Source organism: Mytilus trossulus, chromosome 12, assembly GCF_036588685.1.
Source record: "Mytilus trossulus isolate FHL-02 chromosome 12, PNRI_Mtr1.1.1.hap1, whole genome shotgun sequence".
Lineage (NCBI taxonomy): Eukaryota > Metazoa > Mollusca > Bivalvia > Mytilida > Mytilidae > Mytilus > Mytilus trossulus.
In genome coordinates this window covers 52,205,948-52,224,100 of record NC_086384.1, presented here as the reverse complement: position 1 = coordinate 52,224,100, position 18,153 = coordinate 52,205,948, and the positions used below count along the sequence as shown (strand labels likewise).

Genomic DNA, 18,153 nt, shown 5'->3' with positions numbered 1-18,153 from the left:
TCGATCAGCGGTATACTACGTACTGTTGCTTTTATTTTTTTGGTTCGTGTTATTTATTCTTTAGTTTTTTTATGTTGTGTCATGTGTACTATTGTTTGTCTGTTTGTCTTTTTACTTTTTTAGCCATGGCGTTGTCAGTTTGTTTTTGAATTTATGAGTTTGACTGTCCCTTTGGTATCTTTTGTCTCTCTTTTTTTTAAATGTAAAAAATAAAAAATACACAATTCGTTAAAATACTTTTACTACCGGTTGTGACAAATGACTAATGTAATGAATGAAAATGTTGTTTGTTATAAAATGATATAAAAGCAATCACACAAAACAGAATTGTCGAAGGTAAATCCCTATTAAACTCAGGAATAATGTTACTTGATCCCATGTAATCGAACAAGCAGAACACGTGGGTTTAGGTTCTGTATTTTTACAATGACTGTCATCTTTAAAATCTCCCACACAAGCTGCATACTGCATCACGTGGGCAACATAATGCTGTTCCTTTACACCGTTAAGCAAGTGTGACATTGGTCCCTTGGAGAATATAGGGACATCCTCACCTCCATGTGTTTCATATTCTACTGGCACGGCAGCTTGAGGAATGTAATCAAAGGACGCTACAATGTTATATAGGTTTATCACATATTTTGTACTGATATGTACGTTTTTGCATGGCCAATAATAGCCGGAAGTCAAGGTTGGTTATCAGCCCTCGGGGCCGATATCGATATCAGCCCTCGAAATCAATATCAAGCCCCCGAGTTTTAACTTCCGGTTACCAGTCAATCAAGGACTATTTGTAAACAAGTTGAACACGATGAAAGAAATTTAGAAAGTTACGAATCTGCTGTAGAAGAAAAAAGTAGAAATCAACAGTGAAAATCACAAAAGTTCCCTTAAAATTTTGACGTCATAAAGAATTTAGAAAATATATGACGCCACACTGGAATGAGTAGCGATGTAGGATTCTTCTTAAGCATTTTTAAACATTTGTAATGTAACACTTTAAAGTCGTTTAATATTTGCAATTCTTAGAATTAATGTATTTATTGTTAATTATTTCTGAAACTTTTCACAAAACGTTGTTTACCTACTGTGATACGAACTTTTTTTTTAACTCCCAGTGATACAGTACATTTTTTTAATTTTTTTTGTTAAATATCTTTTTGATTTTTGATGAAATATCAAACATAATCATTTTGATGTAATGTAAGCTATTTGTTTTCTCTTGCTTAAAAATATGTGATAAATAGATTATTACATGTCATTTTTCATATGGTCCATTGTATCAGCCCACGACCCATATCAAGCCCTCGGGCTAAAGCCCTCTGGCTTGATATGGGAGTATAGGGCTGATACCAGGGCCATATGGAAAATGCCATGTAATAATCTATAAATATATTTAAAAATACACAAAAATATTCAGCATGTGTTTATTTACTAGTATAAAGTTAAATCATAAATATACTGAACTTCAAGGCGGAAAGTCCCTTATCAAATGGCAAAATCAAAAGCTCATACACATCAGATGAATGTATAACAACTGTCATATTCCTGACCTGGTACATCCATTTTCTTATGTAGAAAAAAGTGGATTGAACCTGATTTTATAGCTAGCTAAAGTAAAACCTCTCACTTTTATGGCAATCGCAAAAAGTTGCAAATTGTATTTTTTTTAGACCTGTTTCTTTTGTCATTCTTGTTTTGAAATAATAGATATTCTACTGAGTCTGGTTGATTACAAAGAATATGAGTTTAGTCTGATTTAACCTCTAGGCATGTTTATTTTAAATCCTTATCGATATTGAATATTGGACAACAGAAATTAATTGGAAGATATTCTTTTTATAAAATGCAAAACAGATTATTTTTATCTTGTTAGAAAATTTGTTATGTTTGGTATCACTATGCACGAACTATTTGTTTATGTGTGTTTTCTTCTTTGTTTCCTTTATTTAGATGTTGTTGTTCTGTATATGCGACGTCATCAGGCATTGTCGACTTTTTCATGACGTCACAATAGGAAAATTCAGAAGAAAACAAAACATTTAGACGTCATAATCAAATTTCGACTAATCATTTGCCGAGAACAGATTTTTCACACCGCTCAGGAAATGTTTAAATAGTACAAAAATTAGAGAATCTCGTTTCCTGTATTATGCAACTGCTTTTCGATTTTGAATTTTGTCCTCTAGGCATTTTAAAAGCTTGTTTTAAATGCGTTCAAATTTCAATCCTGATATGTATGATGAGTTTATTTACTGTCTAATTCGCACTTATTTTTTAGCTTTTGGAAAAAATGGCGATTGAAACCTCTCCATTTGGTTATAGAATACTGCTCTCGTTGTATAAATGATGAAGTATGTAATAATCTAGATTATCAATTGAAACGCACCCAATTCAAAATGGTCTCACTACCACGGATATACGTTAATCAGTAGTTAATAGTACGATGCTGTTTTGTACAATCTATGTTTTATTGAGTTTTCTGTTGATGAACTTCTTCAGGCAAAGTTGACCCACGCATTTATATATTCTATACATATGTTTTTATTTGTTTTTTGGTTTGGTAAATTAGTTAGGCGTTTCTAATGATATTGAATATATGAATATATAAAGCCGCTGCGGACGCAACGACTCGGACTTATTTTTAATTTAAACATAATAGAGTGCAAATGAAAATTGAAGCAGGTTTTTATGGCGCTTAATGTCGCGTAGCTGTCAGCAACTAACAAATCCTTCATTTCTTTTTTTCTTCTTTTTATTTTCTTCCAATTATCTGCACTTGACAAATCATGTCAGTTATATATCAGATTCAAAGCATTCAACAATAGAAATAAAGTGACTCACTTGTATCAACGTTTGTCAGATTAGGTCTTTTTCCACTTGTGAAATTAACACCAGGTCCGTTTGCATAATTAAGAGTTGTATATGGCATTCCATCTAATGGTGGCTCATAGTCAATTGGGTTCGCTAGTCCTACAATAAAAAGACAAACATATTCTTGGAATTGACTTAAAAGAGGGACGAAAGATACCAAAGGGACAGTCAAACTCGTAAATCTAAAACAAACTGACAACGCCATGGCTAAAAATGAAAAAGACAAACAGAAAAACAATAGTACACATGACACAACATAGAAAACTAAAGAATAAACAACACGAACCCCACCAAAAACTAGGGGTGATCTCAGGTGCTCCGGAAGGGTAAGCAGATCCTGCTCCACATGCGGCACCCGTCGTGTTGCTTATGTGATTACAAATCCGGTAAATAGTCTAATTCGGTAGGTCAAATTCATGAATGGGAAGGGAATTGTTGATACGACGTAAGGAACATATCCGATATCATTCGTGAAACGGTAATTCCATAACGGTCAACCAACTCGTGATGGCGTCCGTAAAATTTACGAAGGGATGATTTCAACTACATTTTCAATTTGCACTGTCAATATTTTAAAACCCTTTCAGAGTAAATATAATATAGATCCCCAGATGCATGTAATAGTAGGAACCGCGTCGTACAGACATAATTGCAAATTGACTGATTGGATAATTTCGAGACATTCACAAACCAAAAATCATTCATCCATACAAAAACGAGTATATTTTCATTTGACTACATTTTTTTTAAATGCACGTCTTGAAAAACCAGGTCTTAATGTATTTGTTTTCGCAGCTTGTTTTCCGGCATGTTAAATGTTATACAAAATGAAATTGTACCTTATCTTAAAATTGCGTAAAAGCTGTTATAACGATTCAATGTTTAACAATCAACCATAAACAATTAAAATTTTTTCAGACGGGAGGCAATTGTAAAAAATGGTTCAATCTTTAATAGTATGCGGCAGTTTTATCGTATTTCTAAACGCAGCTTAACATTGCTTGGTTGTGCAACACAATGATTTCGTTCTTTTCAATCAGTAGGAAAATACATTATTTCATAGCAGTGAATATATTAACATACCTAAAATGTCATTTCCCCTGTAATTGTATCCGCCCATACTGAACACGTGAGAATGATCCGCTGTCACTATCACCAGTGTATCCTCTTCATTGGTCAATTCAAGTGCTTTGGTGACAGCCTTATCCAATGACACTGTCTCTGTTAAAGCTTTAGCAGCAAGAGAATCATGGTGGGCAATATCGATGTTACTCCCTGAAATTACGAACTTCCATTTATAGATTTGCACTGCTTAGATTTACATGTTTCCTAAAATTTTGTCTCTCCTTGGATTTTGATATAAAAAATCTTTAAAAAACCTTTCTTTCTTACTATCGTCTTTTAAATGATTTAGATCTCAATTAAACTAGTGCTTGAATATAGAAAATAAATGTTGTTTTTTTAACATAATATGATTAATACAGTTTAAAAATAAGGTTCGACTTGACATTTTTGATACAAATCATTTCTTTGAGAAATAAATGTGTCTGTTCAATATATTTGAATGATTCGTGTGACAAATGTAACTTTATATGTGACCTACCGAATTACACTATTTATCGTGTTGTGTATTCTTTAGTTTTCTATGTTGTGTCATGTGTACTATTGTTTGTCTTTTTCAAGGAGGTTATCAAATATTGAAATCTGAAAATATGACACGGGTAATCAATGTAAAAACCATCCATATAGCTTATTGCAAACCTTCAACTAAAAGGAAAAATCCGTTTGAATTCTTTTTAAGTATTCTGATAGCCTTTTCTACCATTTCAGTAATACTAGGTTCTCCAACACTTGACGTGTCACGATCAACTTCATACTGCATATGACTGTATTCAAAAAGACCTATAATGCACATGAAAACAGTAAGTATAACAATTTTTTAATAAAACTATAGTGAGCATATAGAATTGTCATTGATGACGATCCGAAAAATTTGAAACTACAATTTTAAAAATACTGGCCACACGCTTGCAAACTAACTTAAGTATGCGAGCACATTTGCGCTTTTTTCAATATAAAATGGCAGAAATTCTTACATTTATAATACTCTTATATTTCCTTCAATGTAGTAATCTACTGCTTATATACATGTATCATATATTTTAGAGGTTGGATAGTTGACAAAGAAGATTTTTTACTGCAAAAATATGTTTTATTTCACATACATATGGCTTTGAACAGTTTTGGCGCCATACTTGACAAATAAAATTTGACCGTCACCCTCAAGGGATCTGAATATATTTTGAACAATCCATTATTTCACATTTGTGTAATATTAAGATTACTTGATTTTTTTTTATAATTTACGAACCAAGTAAATAATCTGTTGTCTGAGGATCTACAGAATCAAACTCTCCTTTATTCCAAACATATCTGTGATTCCGTCCTTTAGCACCTTGTTTTTTTTGCCATTCCTAAAAAATAAAATTTCAATCTTGGGTACTAAATATTTTCTCTTTGTGTAAGTTACAGGTCTTTCCACCTTCAAATTTACTTCAAGTGTAACTGATATGTGCAATGCAATATGAAGAGATTGTAATTAAATCGAAACTGACCTAAACCTTATATACATCATGTAGCTTTTTTCTTTTAGTTTTCTTGAGATAAGATTTCATTACAAATTGCATGTTCTATTTTGATAAAAGTCATTTCCAACGTCAAAATATAGATTACTCAACACAATTGAAAACATACAAGCTTTATACGAGCATTTTTGTAAAACAACGATAGTTCTAAGTTATTATTTGATAATAATTCAATTCAAATACAAAAGGTTATCTTCTGTTTTTGTTTTTGTGTAATACTAAGTCTTTCTTTCTATTCGTCTCTTTGCAAATATAGTTGTAAGTTACTTTCTTATAGTAGTGAAAGTCGACTAAGTTTTTACAATTGATTGGCAGCAAGAACCATTTTCATTTAAAATTACATTCTGATACTTTCAAATTTGAATTCGGTTCTTTATCTGGAAGAAAAAACTAGTGACTCAGTCACGTCTATAGTATAAAAAAGAAGATGTGGTATGATTGCCAACTGTCCACAAGAGACCAAAATAGCACAGACATTAACAACTATAGGTCACCGTACGGCCTTCAACGATGAGCAAAGCCCATACCGCATAGGCCTTTATATAGGCCTTTTTTTTACATGTAAAAGGGTAAAGCATATGTCAAAAGATGAAAGATATCGTTTGAAGTATTTTAATCGACATTGTATATTAAGTTATGGTTTTAAATACTGTCTAATATAATGTTTTTCCAAGAAACATTATATTAACAGAAAAGATCCTGATACCGACTATAAAAATGAAATAATCAAAAGTCTGCAGTATTTGTGCCCTGTTAAAATTACATGTGTGTGAATGCAAGGTTTATTTAAGTTACTATACATCATTTGAATCTTAAAATGTATAGTGGTCGTTTTGTTACTGAAAAAGTAAAAGAAGAGCAATAAAACATATTACAAAAAAACAAATCAGAAGAGACGATCATCCCTTGTACTTAAACATTTTATGTCTACAGTATGATGTGAGGTGTCTCTACTTCACACAATCTATCAAACTCCAAAACAGCACTTGGTGACGTTACTTCGCTAATTTATCATTACTGCAACAAGCACTTCGCATCTCTCGGATCTCTTTCATAAAGTCAACGTAGCGTAGTAAGGAAGACGTAACCGCTGTTTCGAAGTTCGACAATCGATAGTCAGTTACACCTACTGCTATCAGGTCTTGCCCGTCTACTCTACGTCCATACTTGTTGTTATACTCCGGGTCTTTTGTGGTGTTAGGTAGGAAATGTCTTCTTCCTCCACCCATTGCTACCTATTCAAATAGAAAACGTTTAAGTACAAGGTTCAAGGATGGGCGTAAAGAGGGGGAGGGTATCTGAATGGAGGAACGCAAAGAAAATTGCCATTTCACGATGAACGAACAATTTAAAAGTTTCTCTTTTTACAGATATTACGAAACACGGTGAAGATCGAACCCTTTTTCACGGCTGCATGTGAAATAAAAATGACAAAACACGTTGCACGAAAATAGCCCTTTTCTAACCCACTTCCAGATTTAACATAAGACCTAATCTTTAGGACCAGAGTGTTCTTTTATAAAAACCTTTCACTTATCTAGCGATTATTGTTTAAAACTGAGAGCTAGGAATTTTGACGATTTAGTTCTTGTTATCAATAGATATAAAACCATTTGATATCAGTGCAAATGAGACAACTCTCCATCCCAGTCTGTTTAAAAAAAAACTGTCTGTACATGCATCAAACAGTTACATCCTTGAATAAAATCTACTTTTACTTGGAAATCTTGAATATCAAACAATATCCTCACAAACCAACATTTTTCCCAATGGTATTTTCTAGATTTACATTATTTGCCAGGACGGATAAAATACAGAAACAATTTATCCATGAGTAAGATGCCATTCAGATTTTTGTTTAATGATGTTCACTTAAAATCCATACCATGAATTGTCCTAATTCATTGTTGTACTATTTAATATAAATTCATGGACCTGTGATAGCCGGATTATTTAAGAATTGAATGCTTCTTTTTGTAACTTTATTGGGGTGTAAAAGCGTTGACCGAAGTACATTTTGTATGAAGCGCGGAAGCGCTTCATACTAAAAATGTGCGCACGGTCAACGCTTTTACACCCCTATAAAGTTACAAAAAGAAGCATTCAATACTTATAATTACATGTTTTAGCATCTGATCGTGAAAACACGAATTCTACAATTTTTGTATTTTATTCACCTGTGCACTTTATTGTGGGACTACGTGTTATCATGAATGAAAAGTTTTATTGAGTGATGCAATTGCTTACGGAATAACAATGGATGTGCAATTAGCCAATCAAAATAAAGTATTATAATGAAACATACATCTAATGTAATTATTTGAAGTTAAAAACTTTCAAATCGTGTTTTCTGTTTAACAAAAATGGACGAGTTATAACAAGCCTGGCCAGTAATGAGTACACAATCACTTCATCCTGTAGACCTTGTGAGCAACAATGCATCAGGGTATTTCAGGTTGCAAGTTAGCATCTTCATATGATATTTAATGAATGGCTATTATTTATTTTGATTTTATTGAACCATAAAACTAATTTTTGACTCTTCACATTGAATAATCCGCGAAGCGGATTATGTAAAATGTGAAAAGTCAAAAATTAGTTTTATGGTTCAATAAAATCAAAATAAATTATTGCCATTCATTATAAATAAATTTCTTTAAAAAAATAAGGCTCAAAGAACTTTTTTATATTATTTATATTAACAATAACAACCGTACACACATGTTTGCGTATGAATACACAACGTCAGAGTGGGCGTGTCCCTATCAAAATTGACAACATAGGAAATAAAACTAATCATTTTAACCAATCAGAAGACAGTAAAAACACAAAATTTATTTATTTGATGATAGGCGTTAAGTAGCGATCAATGATTAAAGGCAACAGTAGTATACCACTGTTCGACATTCATAAATCGATTAAGAAAAAAACAAATCAGGGTTACAAACTGAAACTGAGGGAATTACATCAAATATAAGAGGAGAACTACGACACAACAGAAACGAACAATATCACAATTGCCGTTTTCCTGACTTGGTACAGGACATTTTAAGGAAAAATGGTGGGTTGAACCTGGTGTTGTGGCTAGCCAAACCTCCCAAGTTTATGGCAAGGTGAAATCTAACATTAAAATGACAGCATTACATGACAGGACTCCAATACAAATTATTGAGAGAACATACAGGACAGAGAAACACACAAAAACAGTAAAATAGAACAGTGGCACGGACTGACAAAGAAACAATGTTAATGACTATATATATATAGATTCTTACATTGATACCAGTGGATTATCGGATTTATCCAATCGAGATAGATAAATTATCAATTTTAAAGTTCGAGCCGCCTCGGCGAGTACTTTAAAATTTATAATTTAACTATCGAGATTGGATAAATCCGATAATCCACGAGTAACTATGTAAGAATCTGTTTCTCTAATGATTAAAAAGACATTTTCTTTTTTTGTTTAACATTATGTATATATGTAATAGATATACATAATGGCTTTGAGAATCAAATACTTGTAAAATTCTTTATCTCTGTGAAAATAGGTTTATTTTTTAATAACTTAATTTAGGATGTAACACGTCTTCTGATTGGCTGACAGTGTTTTTGTCTATCAGCTCAGAAACATAATTTAATGTCGTCATCAACGTTTTTTCATGATTTACTCCGGCTTAAAATGGAATATAGAATAGAGTATATTAAGTAGTTTCAGACGTTCGTTTAACACAGTAAACCCATTTAATTCATCTTGGCTTAAGGACTTTGAGTGCGATATGTGTCACAGTGTCGATATTGTAATACAAACAGTCAATCATTGTTGATGAAACCTGATAGAAATCTACTGTAATCATTGTGAAAGGACCGGTAAACATGATATCAGCATAAAAAATCTTGTAAAACTGTAATAAAATGGTTCAAGGCTTTTAAAACCGCTTTACAATAGTTTTATTTTGTTTTGTTGAAAAAAAATTATTGGTTGTTGAATAAAGATCAGATGTATTTTTAATGTATGAATACAATAAAAGTCGTGAAATTTGTAACCATTCTATTTTTAAATTTATTTCGACGAATACTATATAGACGTAGAGCAATGACGTCGAGGACGCACATGGTGGTCACAATATATTATACTGATTTTTATTCTTGTGTCTTTGTTTTTTTTTCTTATTTCTGTATAGTATCCAAAATGACATTCTCCCAATAAATGCAAGCCAATAAATCAAAATAATGAAGTAAAAACCAGCAAGTTTAAAATGTATGAATAGATCTGAATAATAATTTTATGAAGAATAATACTTTCTGAGGATTTTTATTGTTTTCATTTTTATAAATAACAAGTGTGGACACAGATCAGTGTGGATAGTATATTTGGATATTTGATTTTTTGATTTTTGTTGTTTTATTATAAATAATTAAAATTGGAACATCGATCATTACAAGAGAAGCTCTGACCGAAACAATGATGCATACAGAAGGTGTTATTTTTGTTAATATTTGGCATGATATTTTAAAAAAGATGTCCGAATCATACAAGGTAGTTTAGGATACAATTTTAACTACACATTTTTCGGAGCAATAAGTTGAAATACCACATGCATGTATATTGGACATAAAATTGTAATAAACAAAAGGTTAACCTGAATTTTTGTATTATCGTATACAAACTGGTAAGCGATGTCTTTACATTTCTCGGGAACATCTTTCATTTTCTCGTTTGATTCCCATGCACGATTAGCTGTATGTGCATAAGACGAGCCTGGTGTTGCATGCGTCAGCCTTGCTGTTGTAACAAACCCTCCAGCACGTCCTAAGAGAACAGTAGTATAGATAACAGTAATTGAACATGACTTATGAATACATTGGAACATACTATTCAAAGCAAAATCCTTGACCGTATGTAAAAAAATAAAAATAAATAAAGCTTCCGTAGATTACCGCTACGAGTACGTTAAAAAGCCATGTCAGCGATTTCCAAGGGTATTTGCTTGTGGATGGCATATGGTCTCATATAAACTGTGTTGGAGAAAGAAAAAAAAGAAGCAGTAAAGCTGAGTCTCTTACGTTTCCTAAATACTTTTTCAGAACTATAAAATCTGACAATATGACAAGAAACCAATCTCGTTTCTATGGTATATAGTTGCTAAATGTCCTTCCATGTATGGTTTTATATTTCAGCTGTTTCCTGGATTAAGTAGCTTCTATGTTTAAATTTTTGACGCAAGCGCAGACTTGATTCTGTATGAATTAACATTCAGTCTTGTCGGACAGTTTTAAGTCTTTAAATAATATTAGGAATGGAAAGATTCCAATCGTCTTATCATTTATTAAACTTATCCATCTTAAAATACGCATCTTTTCTAATTTCTCATAAAACAAAATTTTATAGACAACTATTTACTTGTTTATTTCTTACCATCTGCAATGAAATGGTCCAATATAGATGTCAATTTATTACTGGGTATTTCTGAAGCACAGTCTCCTTGTGACACTTTGTCGTTGACACCAATAGTATAGAAATTGGCCTTCTCTCCACACATTAGGGCCGTTGCTGTTTGTGATGAGTCCGGTATTTGCCTATCACTTCCGTAAGTCTAAAAAAACCCACACTTATTAAGTCAAAATTTCGACACTCTCTTGCAAGGTGGTTAATGAGACAAGAAAATATGCATTTTAAGATCGGATCGACTATCACAAAAATTTTATTATGTCTTTTACTATATATATAAATAATTTTTTATACATGTAGTTTAATTAAATTTTAGACTCATATCCAGATGAAAACTAAAATGAAATAAAATAACAATAGAATATGTCTATATAGTTATGATCATTTAGCCGAGATTCAGAAAACCTGAAATGTCCGATAAGATAAATCTAACATTGTATGCGATGCAAATTTCATGGAAGGGACATCCTCAAATATAAGTAGTGCTGGTAATTGATAAGTTCCACCACACGTTAAATCGTAAAAATTATCGAATTGAGAGATATGCATATCTTCAGTATCATAAAAAAAAATTATAATGTCAGTGTGTCTGTGTAACCGTAGAGGACCGTGCCATCATTGACAATCACATATCACATCTTCTTTTTTCATAAGTGTGTGTGTGATTGTAGATGACACATTGTTAGTGTAAGTGTGTGTGTAATTGTAGATGACACATTGCCAGTGTAAGTACGTGTGTAATTGTAGATGACACATTGCCAGTGTAAGTGTGTCTGTGATTGTAGATGACACATTGCCAGTGTAAGTGTGTGTGTGATTGTAGATGACACATTGCAAGTGTAAGTGTGTCTGTGATTGTAGATGACAAATTGTCAGTGTAAGTGTGTGTGTCATTGGAGATGACACATTGCCAGTGTAAGTGTGTCTGTGATTGTAGATGATACATTGCCAGTGTAGCTGTGTGTGTCATTGGAGATGACAAATTGATAGTGTAAGTGTGTGTGTGCTTGTAGACGACACACTGCCAGTGTAAGTGTGTATGTGATTGTAGATGACAAATTGTCAGTGTAAGTGTGTGTGTGATTGTAGATGACAAATTGTCAGTGTAAGTGTGTGTGTCATTGGAGATGACACATTGCCAGTGTAAGTGTGTCTGTGATTGTAGATGATACATTGCCAGTGTAGCTGTGTGTGTCATTGGAGATGACAAATTGATAGTGTAAGTGTGTGTGTGCTTGTAGACGACACACTGCCAGTGTAAGTGTGTATGTGTGTAATTGTAGATGACACATTGTCAGTGTAAGTGTGTGTGCGATTGTAGATGACACATTGCCAGTGTAAGTGTGTGTGTGATTGTAGATGACACATTGTCAGTGTAAGTGTGTGTGTGATTGTAGATGACACATTGGTAGTGTAAGTTTGTGTGTATCTGTTTCTTTATAGAGGAACACATTGGTAGTACATGTTACTGGTATGGACATGAATGTTGCTTACCTTTGACAAGGCTACATTTGGAAATTCTTCAAATTTAAATACCGTTTCTTCGCCAGTCTTTTTCATCTGTTGGCCTTTATATATCCTGGCAGAGGTTATGGTAGGCATACCCATCCCATCACCAATAAACAATATTATGTTCTTAGCTTTGTTTGTATTAGTTTGAATTTTTAGCTGTTGTGTCAGGAGGTCTCTTGCAATCTTATGCCAGTCTTCAGTACCTAAAATGTCAAACAGTGACTTAAAAACTGATGATTTGTTTCAAGTTTGTTTTACTACGAGTATTCACCTTTATATTAAAGCTAATGATGCCCATCCTTTTATTACATCAGATTATACTCAATAACTCACATGACAAATTGCATCGATATCTTTCCTACTAGTAGAGGGACAACCAAACTCATGGAACTTAAATAAACTGACAAGGCCATGGCTAAAAATGAAAAAGACAAAAAGACAAATAATAGGATACATGACTCAACATAGAAAACTAAAGACTAAGTAACCCGAAATACTATTGAATACAATTACTCTTTGAGACTATTTAATATATATAACATCTAGTTTCCCCCTTATATCTCTGGTGCAGTACTTTAGTTTCTGACACAAAACACAGAATTATTTATCATGTTTATAATCATAGCAATTCAAAAATAAACAATGAAAGTCGATGTAAAAAAAAAAGGATACGTATACGGCAATAAAACAGCAACTCAACAAGCAAATAACTAAAAGGCATCCAGTTGATATGACCAAAGTTAAAGAAAAGCGAAAATCAAAGAGTTGTATTTCCTCCAACGAACCTCGACCTTTTTTTCAGCTATGGCAATGCTACAATGTTTTCTATGTTGTGTCATGTGTACTATTGTTTTTCTGTTTGTCTTTTTCATTTTTAGCCATGGCGTTGTCAGTTTGTTTTAGATTTACGAGTTTGACTGTCCCTTTGGTATCTTTCGTCCCTCTTCTACAAATGAATACAACACTTTTGGGAAGATTTCCTCCTAGTTAATATATAAAAATAAGGAGATGCAGATCATGCAGTATGCTTGCAACTATGAACAACAGTCCGGCATCCAACAATCAGAAAAAAAATCGTATTGGTGCCTATATTGTAAAAGGACTCGACTTGAAAAATATGAAACGATCAACTAAAAAACTATCGGCCTCATTTATAACAAAACAATATACAAAAACAAATATGACAGACATTAACGAACAACCTTCAAACTACAGGCTTATGACTTGGGACAGGCACATATATATGAGGTTGGGTTAAACACAAGTGTGGGCGGCTTACCCTCCCCTCTACATTGGACAGTGCTTTAACAGCACAACATGTAGTCATACTACAAAATCTGTCAAAAAGGACTTTACTCAACCTCTGACAAATTTTCATCATGATTTCATTTTTTTTCTATTGTTGTAAGAACATATCGTTTATGAGATACTAATCGGTTAGGATTCTAGGAAAAGTAATTCATCCGAATAGTCACTTTCCTAACTATGATGTAAAACAAATCCGACAAGTCAGTCTCAATAAGTTATAAACAAATTTTGAAGACGAAATATTTGCCACTGAACATGTAAGTATCATTCATTATATGCGTATTAACAGACCATATGTATTAGTATTCAGACATGCACATCAAATTCTCGCTTCAAAACTATTTAATTATAACTAACACTGTATAAAAGGTTTGAATATGCATTAAATTAACACAGACATGTAAGTATGTACATAGACTTTATATTATGAATGGATATATGACACTTGTCTGATATCATTACAAAACATTTTGATATAACAAAAAAAAAGTGTAATTATAATATGTTGACCTCCACAATGTACATACAGCCCCGAGCACCAAATATCTAACAACATTGTTAAGTAAATATTAATGTTCTGTAAATCTCCATTTTAGTCAACAATTGAGATTTTATGAATTGACAAGACTCACAAGGCCATTATCGTAATAGTCAGTTCTAGTGATCTAATTTAACAGAACATCTATGTACTAGGACTTTCATTGTTTCCAAATATAAAAAAGAAGATGTGGTATGATTGCCAATGATACAACTGTCCATAAAAGACCAAAATAACACAGACATTAACAACTATAGTTCACTGTACGTCCTTCAACAATGAGCAAAGCCCATACCGTATAGTCAGCTTTCTAGTATATCATTCGATTGTGTTTTCAAATTAATCCTACAAAAGGGATAACAAAAGTACAGCACTAATACTGTTGCTCTAGTTCATCGGTTGTGGAAACTAAAGATGCATTATTTCTAAAGCCGCAAACAATTAAAACAATACTTTTAAGTTCATATGTCCTAAGCACTTTTATGTCTTTACCTTCAACCGGAACTGTCATAGTCGAATATTTAAAAGCTAAGTATTTATATACATATTATATAACGAATGATAAATTAAATCTAATGACAAAACGAAGGAAGTCCTTGTTTCGGAAAAAAAAGATTATTTTTTTAGAAAAAAAGAATATCTTGGGTTTGTACACGTGAAATGTTTGTCGGACTAATTGCAAAATTAAAGGCAGTATACAAACTCATTGGCGGATCAAGGTAAGGGGAGGGGGTTCCGGGGGTTGGAACCCCCTTTTTTTGCCGATCAATGCATTTGAATAGGGACATATATTTGGAACCCCCCTTTGTCCTGGGTTGAGACCCCCCTTTTTAAAATGGCTGGATCCGCCCCTGAATCTGCACAAATTTGAAAAAAATAAATTTCATGACAAAAGCGTACCATGTGTAGAAAAGATATATGTTTATGTTAACACATACCTTACATTTGGTTCGACAGAGTAGATTTAATGCATTGCGAAACATAAAGGGTTACAATATTCTATTAAGTTATATAGGTGAAACATAAATTTATATATAGCAAGAACATTACATGACAGACGTACTTTAATTTACTTCATATATGAATGAGCTCTGAATCTTGATGATATCTTAAACTACTAGTACATTACTTTAATACGTATGAATTTGATAACGCAAAATAACACCTCATAAATATTCATAAACTGTAACATAATGTTGTTTATCGTTTGACAAAAAAGCTGAGCAAACTGGATTACTCCGAAATTTTGTAGTGACCGAAAATAAAAAATAGGAAATAATGTTATCTTTGTTGAAAGTCAAACACGCTAAATATGAAATAAAAAAGGAAGCAAAGAAGAAGAAAAAACAACAACAGAGTATATGAAATTAAATCAACTGTGACAAAACATTCCATTTGAGATAGTAATTATTGTTGTTAAATAATATTTACATATATAATTGAAGGTCAATATATATTTGTAAATGTAAACATGGCAAATGTTTTTAAATTTTCCTAGGAGAATGCAAGATGTAAATTTAAGATTACAAAAAGTTCAACATCGCATTGCAAGCACGTCTCATCTAATTAGTTCATAAGATTTTGATCTCAAATATATTTATCTTATTAATATCCTTCGGAGGATTTTTATTAAACAAAAGTTGAATATAATATAGATTAATTTAAAGCAAGCATGAATGATTTATGTTCCTGCGGTATTTATTGCAAGTTTATTCAAGTAACTGTTATACACTGATGAATTCCGAACGAATCAAATGCTGCCAATTACTCAAATTAATCGCCTAGGCGACCAGTGTATATTTTATTTGCTCAAATTCTTTATTAGATATCGGAAATGATGCAGATACCAATTTCAAAGTCTCGAGTTATGGTCAGTCTTTAATTGCACTAAGATTGTGAAGACCAAAACGCTACTGGAAAAAAATTCAAAAGAGTCATTTACATCCAGACCTCCTTTAGTTATATATTGTTTGTTGGGTGACAATCTCACTGACATCGATCACTAGGTGCTTCTTTAATTCATATAATTACTTTTACACAATGTTTACGATAATAAGTACAAAAAGGTTAAAACAAGTTAGTAATAAAACATACAAATCCATAGTAAGAAGAACAAAGTCCATTACAGTGCTAAATTATATTAAGATGTTGCAAGATTTGGATCAGTAATAGTGATATCTTGACCACAACGCGCTCACACGTGAACTCGTGCTGACCCGCAAGATCATAACCAATAAGAAATATGTAATCCAATCATGCACGGACCATAAGTGAAATTTCTCTGGACGTTAAAATGGACGATAAAACATGTTATATAATTTCAACGATTAAGCGTTTAATTTAGTAGATCAACTCTTATCCTTTGACCAGACTAAAGACATCATAAAATTATGTAATATAAATAGCTCTCTCTATCTAAGTCTTATAAACAATTAATACAGACTTATCTTCTATGCTATCTTAAAATTATTTTACTTATTTAAAAAAAGTGGTTATAAACATGCATTCTAGCTGCAGATTTTTCAAATATTTGAATCAAAATTGGAAACAAATCTCTAAAATATTTTCCCGAAAAGATTAGAACATTGGGAGTATTTTGGCTTTATAAAACAATCACTGTTGAAGATATGTTGTGTGTTGGGTTAAAGTACACATAAGGCAAGCGGCTAATACAATTATTCAGTGTTTTCTTCTTTTTTTTCGGGGTAGTATACTTTAGTAAATATATTTATACTATTAAACCGCGGAATTGAGATTATTTGTAAAAAAACTAGCGTTTTTATCTTTTTATCCTTACGGGTTTAGACTATGTATAAATCCATACAGGTATTCTTGATTTCCTTTAGGTTTATTCTTTCATCATACATCTATCATGTATTTGCATCACCACTTAAAGTGCATGTAATATAAGCCTCTCGAGCTCCTTTACCAAAACCCTTATGCCTGAACCTTCTAGATGTCTTTTGGCAATCTATTTTAACGTCTCGGTATCTCTTTTTTTATAGTAACTCGCTTCTCACTTTAGATAGAAGTTGAGTAACCAGTCAAGTTTTTAAATTGCTAATACTTGAATATCTTATAACTAAAAAAAGACCGTTATTCTCCATATTTTAGACCTGGTTGTTAGAAGCCTATTCTAATTCTAATTCAATTAGGTTAGCATGTTATTTTAGTCCATTACCATGTATGTGTAAGTTTATCGTATAACTCTTACCTGCATGTACTATTGACAGCAACAGAAAAACCAAAAGAGATACCATGCTGAATTGACAGAGACCGGTGATCCTGTATCATCACAGATACAAGGCTAATGATATATGATATGGCAGTCAATGGACTATTTATTACTTTTCACTAGCGTGCTATTCTAATTGGTCGTAAACAGATTGTGGAAAGAGTTATTCAGGTGTGGAGGAGAAGATATGAAAATGATTGATGGTTATATAATAACCTTTACTTCACACAAAATAGAAGTTAATAAATTTAAATGTCAAGTTTATCACTAAGTGCATGTAAATATATCTATTTTTTGTGCATTTAAATTGACAAAAAAAAAACTCAAATACATTGTATATCTCTATATCAAAATCATTGATACTACATTTATGAGGGTCTGCATGGATGGGGGTTTTTAATTCTGTATTCTTTTTTGTGTAAGTAGGCGAATTTTTATTCTGTACATCGTCCATTTCTGTAATCATTATTGTATATTGGTTAATTATTCTATTTTCCATAGTTGTCGTTCGTTGCTATACATCATATTTGTTTTTCGTTCATTATGTTGCCCTTATATCAGGCAATTCGTTTGACATTTGTTATTTTGG

At 32.2% G+C, this 18,153-nt stretch overlaps 1 protein-coding gene across 1 annotated transcript; it reads right to left on the bottom strand.

The window, feature by feature from the left end:
• Nucleotides 1-245: 245 nt before the first annotated feature.
• On the bottom strand, nt 246-17,708 carry LOC134692817 (alkaline phosphatase-like). Its single transcript, XM_063553396.1, has 10 exons — nt 17,544-17,708; nt 12,466-12,686; nt 10,939-11,116; nt 10,163-10,332; nt 6,650-6,754; nt 5,246-5,348; nt 4,636-4,776; nt 3,958-4,149; nt 2,845-2,973; nt 246-611 (listed from the first exon to the last, which is right to left on the bottom strand). The coding sequence occupies exons 1-10, from the start codon at nt 17,587-17,589 to the stop codon at nt 313-315; spliced, it is 1,584 nt and encodes a 527-aa protein (XP_063409466.1). The 5' UTR covers nt 17,590-17,708; the 3' UTR covers nt 246-312.
• Nucleotides 17,709-18,153: the final 445 nt, after the last annotated feature.

Coding starts and splice junctions, on each gene's coding strand:
- LOC134692817 (XM_063553396.1), bottom strand. CDS start 17,589: ATGGTATCTCTTTTGGTTTTTCTGTTGCTGTCAATAGTACATGCAG. Junction 12,687..17,543: donor GCTGTCAATAGTACATGCAG/GTAAGAGTTATA, acceptor TTGACATTTTAG/GTACTGAAGACTGGCATAAG. Junction 10,333..10,938: donor GGACCATTTCATTGCAGATG/GTAAGAAATAAA, acceptor CTGTTCTCTTAG/GACGTGCTGGAGGGTTTGTT.